Below are 7,664 nucleotides of genomic sequence, written 5' to 3'. Positions count from 1 at the left end.
GGGGATGCTTGATACGTCTCCAACGTATCTATAATTTTTTATTGTTCCATGCTATTATATTACCTATTTTGGATGTTTATGGGCTTTACTTTACACTTTTATATCATTTTTGGGACTAACCTTCTTACCAGAGGCCCAACCCGAATTGCTGTTTTTTGCCTACTTCAGTATATCGAAGGAAAGGAATATCAAACGGAGTCCAAATGGAATGAAACCTTTGGGAGCGATCTTTTTGGAACAAACGCAATCCAGGAGACTTGGAGTGGATGTCAAGAAGCAGCCGAAGCGGCCACGAGGATGGCCGGCACGCCCAGTAAGGGTGGGCGCCCCCCCCCTGCCTTGTGGGCCCCTTGTGGCTCCCCTGACCGACTTCCTTCGCCTATATATATCTACATACCTCGAAAACATCCAGGAGCACCACAAAAACTATTTCCACCGCCGCAACCTTCTGTATCCGCGAGATCCCATCTTGGAGCCTTCGCCGGTGCTCCGCCGGAGGGGGAGTCGACCATGGAGGGCCTCTCCGATGAGTTGTGAGTAGTTTACCACAGACCTTCGGGTCCATAGTTATTAGCTAGATGGCTTCTTCTCTCTCTTTGATTCTCAATACAAAGTTCTCCTTCCTATTCTTGGAGATATATTCGATGTAACTCTTTTTGTGGTGTGTTTGTCGAGATCCAATGAATTGTGGGTTTATGATCAAGTTTACCTATGGGAAATATTTGAATCTCCTCTGAATTCCTTTATGTATGATTGGTTATCTTTCCGAGTCTCTTTGAATTATCAGTTTGGTTTGGCCTACTAGATTGATCTTTCTTGCCATGGGAGAAGTGCTTAGCTTTGAGTTCAATCTTGCGGTGTCCTTTCCCAGTGACAATAGGGGCAGCAAGGCACGTATTGTATTGTTGCCATCAAGGATAAAAAGATGGGGTTTATATCATATTGCATGAGTTTATTCCTCTACATCATGTCATCTTTCTTAATGCGTTACTCTGTTCTTCATGAACTTAATACTCTAGATGAAGGCAGGAGTCGGTCGATGTGTGGAGTAATAGTAGTAGATGCAGGCAGGAGTCGGTCTACTTGTTGCGGACATGATGCCTATATACATGATCATGCCTAGATAATCTCATAACTATACACTTTTCTATCAATTGCTCGACAGTAATTTGTTCACCCACCGTAATACTTATGCTATCTTGAGAGAAGCCACTAGTGAAACCTATGGCCCCCGGGTCTATCTTTTTATCATATAAGTTTTTCATCTACTTTTATTTGCATCTTTTACATTCCAATCTATATCATAAAAATACCAAAAATATTTATCTTATCATATTATCTCTATCAGATCTCGCTTTCGCAAGTTACCGTGAAGGGATTGACAATCCCTTTATCGCGTTGGTCGCGAGGTTCTTGTTTGTTTGTGTAGGTGCCTGGGACTTTTGAGGAGCCTCCTACTGGATTGATACCTTGGTTCTAAAAAACTGAGGGAAATACTTACGCTACTATGCTGCATCACCCTTTCCTCTTCAAGGAAAACCAACGCAAGCTCAAGAGGTAGCAGCATCCAAGATGGGTATAATAGAAACTTTCATGTAAAGTGCGTTGAATACTATACGAAGTTTGATTCATTATGATTGTTTTGAGATATGAAGATGGTAATATTAGAGTCATGCTAGTAGAGTAGTTGTGAATTTAAGAGATACTTGTGTTAAAGTTTGTGATTCCCGTAGCATGCACGTATGGTGAACCGTTATGTGATGAAGTTGGAGCATGATTTATTTATTGATTCTCTTCCTTATGAGTGGCGGTCGGGGATGAGCGATGGTATTTTCCTACCAATCTATCCCCTAGGAGCACACACGTATCACTTAGTTTTGATAACTAATAGATTTTTGCAATAAATATGTGAGTTCTTTATGACTAATGTTGAGTCCATGGATTATGCGCACTCTCACCCTTCCACCATTGCTAGCCTCTCTTGTGTCGCGCAACCTTCACTAATACTATACACCCACCTTATACCTTCCTCAAAACAGCCACCATACCTACCTATTATGACATTTCCATAGCCATTTCGAGATATATTACCATGCAACTTTCCACCGTTCCGTTTGTTATGACACGCTCCATCATTATCATATTGCTTTGCATGATCATGTAGTTGATATCGTATTTGCGGCCAAGCCACCGTTCATACTTTTTCATACATGTCACTATTGAATCATTGCGCATCCCGGTACACCGCCGGAGGCATTCACATAGAGTCATATTTTGTTCTAAGTATCGAGTTGTAGTTCTTGAGTTGTAAGTAAATAAAAGTGTGATGATCTTCATTATTAGAGCATTGTCCCAGTGAGGGAAGGATGATGGAGACTATGATTCCCCCACAAGTCGGGATGAGACTCCGAATGAAAAATAAAAATAAAAGGAAAAAAAAGAGGCCATAAAAAAAGAAAAGGCCCAAATAAAAAAATAGAATAAAAATAAATGAGAAAAAAAAGAGAAGGGGCAATGCTACTATCATTTTCCACACTTTTGCTTCAAAGAGCACCATGATTTTTATGATAGAGAGTCTTCGATGTTGTCATTTTCATATACTAGTGGGAATTTTTCATTATAGAACTTGGCTTGTATATTCAAATGATGGGCTTCCTCAAAGTGTCCTAGGTCTTCGTGGGCAAGCAAGTTGGGTGCACATCCACTTAGTTTCTTTTTGAGCTTTCGTACACTTATAGCTCTAGTACATCCGTTGCATGGCAATCCCTACTCACTCACATTGATATCTATTGATGAGCATCTCCATAGCCCGTTGATACGCCTAGTTGATGTGAGACTATCTTCTCCTTTTTGTCTTCTCCACAACCACCCTTCTATTCCACCATAGTGCTATATCCATGGCTCACTCTCATGTATTGCGTGAAGTTGAAAAAGTTTGAGAACATCAAAAGTATGAAACAATTGCTTGGCTTGTCATCGGGGTTGTGCATGATTAAATACTTTGTGTGATGAACATAGAGCATAGCCAGACTATATGATTTTGTAGGGATAACTTTCTTTGGCCATGTTATTTTGAGAAGATATGATTGCTTAGTTAGTATGCTTGAAGTATAATTGTTTTTATGTCAATATTAAACTTTTGTCTTGAATCTTTCAGATCTGAACATTCATGTCACAAAAAAAATTACATTGATAAATATGTTACGTAGCATTCCACATTAAAAATTCTGTTTTATCATTTACCTACTCGAGGACGAGCAAGAATTAAGCTTGGGGATGCTTGATACGTCTCCAACGTATCTATACTTTTTGATTGTGCCATGCTATTATATTATCTGTTTTGGATGTTTAATGGGCTTTAATAAGCTATTTTATATTATTTTTGGGCATAACCTATTAACCGAGGGCCCAGTGCTACTTTCTTTTTTTGCCTATTTTAGAGTTTTGCGAAAAAGGAATACCAAACGGAGTCCAAACGGAATGAAACCTTCGTGATGATTTTTCTTGGACCGAAAGCAAACCAGAAGACTTGGAGATGAAGTCGGAGACGTAACAAGGAAGCCATGAGGCAGGAGGGCGCGCCCCCACCCTCTTGGGCCCCTGGTAGCTCCACCGACCTAGTTCTTTCGCCTATATATACTCTTATACCATAAAAACATCAGGGGGAGCCACAAAACAAGTTTTTCACTGCCGCAACCTTCTGTACCTGTGAGATCCCATCTTGAGGCCTTTTCCGGCGTCCTGTAGGAGGGGGATTCGATCATGAAGGGCTTCTACATCAACACTATTACCTCTCTGATGAAGTGTGAGTAGTTTACCACAGACCTTCGGGTCATTAGTTATTAGCTAGATGGCTTCTTCTCTCTCTTTGATTCTCAATACAAAGTTCTCCTCGATGTTCTCGAAGATCTATTCGATGTAATACCCTTTTGCGGTGTGTTTGCCGAGATCTATTGAATTGTGGATTTATGATCAAGATTATCTATAAATATTATTTGGTTCTTCTCTGAGTTCTTATATGCATGATTTGATATCTTTGCAAGTCTCTTCGAATTATCGGTTTAGTTTGGCCTACTAGATTGATCTTTCTTGCCATGGGAGAAGTGCTTAGCTTTGTATTCAATCTTGCGGTGTCCTTTCCCAGTGACAGTAGGGGCAGCAAGGCACGTATTGTATTGTTGCCATCGAGGATAACGAGATGGGATTTTCATCATATTGCTTGAGTTAATTCCTCTACATCATGTCATCTTGCTTAATGCGTTACTCCGTTCTTTATGAACTTAATACTCTAGATGCATGCTTGATAGTGGTCGATGGGTGGAGTAATAGTAGTAGATGCAGGCAGGAGGCGGTCTACTTGACACAGACGTGATGCTTATGTTCATGATCATTGCCTTAGATGTCATCATAATTATGCGCTTTTCTATCAATTGTTCGGCAGTAATTTGTTCACCCACCATAATATATGCTATCTCGAGAGAAACCACTAGTGAAACCTATGCCCCCCGGGTCTCTTTTCCCATTATATTAAATCTTGTTTACATCTTGCTAGTTTCTGATCTATTATTTTGCAATCTTTACTTTCCAATCTATAAACCAAAAATACCAAAAATATTTACTTTATTATCTCTACCAGATCTCACTTTTGCGAGTGACCGTGAAGGGATTGACAACCCCTTTATCGTTTTGGTTGCAAATTCTTGATTATTTGTGCAGGTATTCGGTGACTTGTGCGTCATCTTCTACTGGATTGATACCTTGGTTCTTAAAACTGAGGAAAATACTTATGCTACTTTGCTGCATCACCCTTTCCTCTTCAAGAGGTAGCAATATGTGTATGTCCGAGCGAAGCCTCGCCATGTCGACGTGCGATGTCTCACCAGTAAGTAATAACTTGTGACATCGACCATGTATCCACTAAAAGTATCAATTAAGATATATTGTATTTAAGTTTCATTTATATTAAGGAAACAAATATGAACAGAAGTCAACGGAAAAGCATCGGATACCAACCCGCGTGGTCACTGTGTAGTCCCTCTTGCCTTCCACAAGCCGGCGCGCATGTAGCGGTCAGCATGTGTGGTCTTAGATGGCACAGAGATGGCGAGGCCGGCAACGTCGTCGGTGAGGAAGTTGGAGATGTTGGTGACGCGGATTCGGCGCTCCCGGTACTTGGGAGGTGGACGCAGTCCATCCCCACAAAGAAGGACGGCGGTGCATCGATGCGACATCGGGGTTGCCAATGACGGTGCCGATGGCGGAGGCGTTGGCGTGAAGGAACTAGGCATGCGCGTTGGCACGGCAGTCCCAGTAGCGGAAGAGGCGGAAGCGAAGGTCGAGCTCCTGCTCCAGGTGAGCGGTCCTCCGGAGCAGCAGCAGCAGCATGCCCAGGGTTGCCTTCGCCGACCGCCGGGAGCACCGAGGACGGCAGCGGCTGGCTGTTGTGTGGTGGGTGTTGGCGCTCCGCGCCGTCCTTTCTGCTAGCGTTTTATTTTTCTTTTGCTTTTCTAGGAGCGGTGGGGAGACAATGGAAGGATAAGGTTTGGTCATGTGTGAGGTGTAAGAGGGAGGCACGAGGCAAAGAGCATCGGGTGTGTCCAGTTCTTTCTTTCCTTTTTCTTTCTTTATCGATGGCTCTTTAGTCAAGTACTACTCTGTCTAAAACGTCTTATATTTATTTACAGAGGGAGTAATAATTAAGTAATACTAATATATAGCGTCGGGCGTTATTCATTCTTTTTTCATAATTATCACTACCATTTTTGTCATTTGGTTTATATTAGCATCGGACATTGTTTAATTCCTTTTTTATCGGACGTGTTAGGTTCGGCTGTATGGTGCGGTTTTTTTATACTGTCACAATGGTTTTAAAAAATATTCAGTCATTATTATTTTGATAGTTTTATAAATAAATAAAGGATAATAGTTTTATAAAACTATTAACACTTATAGTCATCATACAAGTTATCTTGTGGTCTTCTGGATGTTAAATATATGGGTACTTCACCGGATATATTTTGTCCAACAATCCTAAGAGCTATATTTTGCATTGTATCATCATACTAATTTTCTTTGGTGAATAATTATGAAACTGACTATTTTATCTCCACTACTATTAAACAATCAAAGAAGAACTTTCTTAAGTGCACCCTGCAAAACGTCCACAACCACGTAACCGACATCAACACCATAGGGTGAAGCCCGAACGACCCCATCTAACAACCATCATTAATTTATTCGAGATCTTGTGTGCGCTTAGCAGTTTACATAGACTAACCGTACTCCATCAGATGAAAATACGAAACTCCCTGACCAGCCTCCATAGCCCCTCAAATCACACTAATCTAACCATCTAACCACCACGCGAAAAAGAAAACTCAACCTAATCGCGTCCTCGCCCTCTCCCTGCCTTTCATCGCCAACCCTGCACTGCATCGACGCCTCCCTACACGGCGACCTTGATCCCTGCATCGGATCGTCGTCGACCTGCACTGCATCGACGCCTACCTTCCGGGCTCCCTCGCCGCCCTTATCAGCACCGTCGAGTGGGCGGCCGCCCCTCCTTCACCTACAATCAAATATTCACCGATCGGCCAGGCTAGAACAAGACTACTATGCAGCAATCTGCTCGAGTTTTGAAGCTGCAGGCAGCCACATCAGATCGCCAGGTATGATTTCCACAGCCAATGGAAACCCAACTGACAAGATACAACCTCACCTGCTTTTTTTACCAGCAAAAAAACTCACCTTTTTTTCTAATATCCGTCTGCGAGATCGCTAGTGCCCAAGAGCCTGCCCCGGCATATGAGCCGCCGCGCCCACCCTGAACGTCCCCTGAACCAGCCGACCACATGCAGTTGTAATTCTTCCCTGCACTTCTTCAGGTTAGACTTCTTCCTTTGACCTGTTGCAACACTACTCGGGATTAGAATTTTGAGAACATAGTTTCTAAAAAATAAACAATTGCACAGCAGAAAACTATAAGCCATTTGTTTTACATCTCTAATTAATGGTTTTCTATGTTGGAAAATGGTGAATGCAGGTCCTAACATCCAAATTTCTAGGGTTAAGATACCCCAACTCAGCAGAATACGTGATCCAGATTGCACAATCAAAGATGTTGGTTAGTTCTCTTCAGGGTTTCTTTCGGATACGTGATCCAGATTGCCGACAGTTTTTCACTGTTGTTTCTATTCTCTTCGAAGTTTCTTTTGGAAAATACCTATAGATCTGATTCAAAGAGAAAAATATGAATATCGTGGGTTTTTCCCTTAAGTTTCCTATAGCTGAAGTGCAACCATGCACTAACCAATTTCCCCCGTGTCATTTGTCGCAAGGCCAGCGATTCACATTCGGAGGAGTAGAGTAGACACCAGTGACTAGTGCCAAGTGCCATTGTTGGTTGGTGCTTTACCTCATGCTTTTTAGGTCCCAGACAACTTGGTTTGTACTCCCTATGTCTCAAAAGTGTCAAAAATGCCTTATATTTTGAGACAAAGGGAGTATTAATTAAGGGTTCTCTTTGCTCCCGGTTCCAATTAGGGCTCGATGTCTCTCTCGGGTTTAAGGTATAAACTTTGCTATTTTTCCCTTTGACGTAAAAAAAATGTACTTGATTGTTAGTTAGTGTATGTTTGTTTCTCCACTTGGGGTTCAGTCCAATT

At 41.8% G+C, this 7,664-nt stretch overlaps 1 protein-coding gene and 1 long non-coding RNA gene across 5 annotated transcripts in view; one reads left to right on the top strand and one right to left on the bottom strand.

Moving 5' to 3' along the window:
- Nucleotides 1–6,214: 6,214 nt before the first annotated feature.
- LOC123161464 (uncharacterized) overlaps nt 6,215–7,664 on the bottom strand; it is a 3,057-nt gene continuing 1,607 nt past the window's right edge. Inside the window, exon 2 of one of the 2 annotated variants that reach the window (XR_006480715.1) lies at nt 6,215–6,904. Coding sequence is in view for 1 of the 2 variants with exons in the window: in XM_044579300.1 (XP_044435235.1) it covers nt 6,756–6,915 (160 nt within the window). In the remaining variant the exon portion in view is untranslated. Of the gene's footprint in view, nt 6,916–7,664 lie in introns of both variants that reach the window. The other variant, XM_044579300.1, reaches the window with a different exon arrangement.
- The window catches only part of LOC123161466 (uncharacterized), a 3,039-nt gene continuing 2,016 nt past the window's right edge, over nt 6,642–7,664 (top strand). For all 3 annotated transcript variants that reach the window (XR_006480718.1, XR_006480716.1, XR_006480717.1), the window contains exons 1-2: nt 6,642–6,884; nt 7,043–7,123. This is a non-coding gene — a long non-coding RNA (uncharacterized lncRNA). The remainder of the gene's footprint in view (nt 6,885–7,042; nt 7,124–7,664) is intronic.

This window comes from Triticum aestivum, chromosome 7B (genome assembly GCF_018294505.1).
Source record: "Triticum aestivum cultivar Chinese Spring chromosome 7B, IWGSC CS RefSeq v2.1, whole genome shotgun sequence".
NCBI lineage: Eukaryota > Viridiplantae > Streptophyta > Magnoliopsida > Poales > Poaceae > Triticum > Triticum aestivum.
The sequence above is the reverse complement of the archived record's forward strand: the minus strand, read 5'-3'. Positions and strand labels throughout refer to the sequence as shown.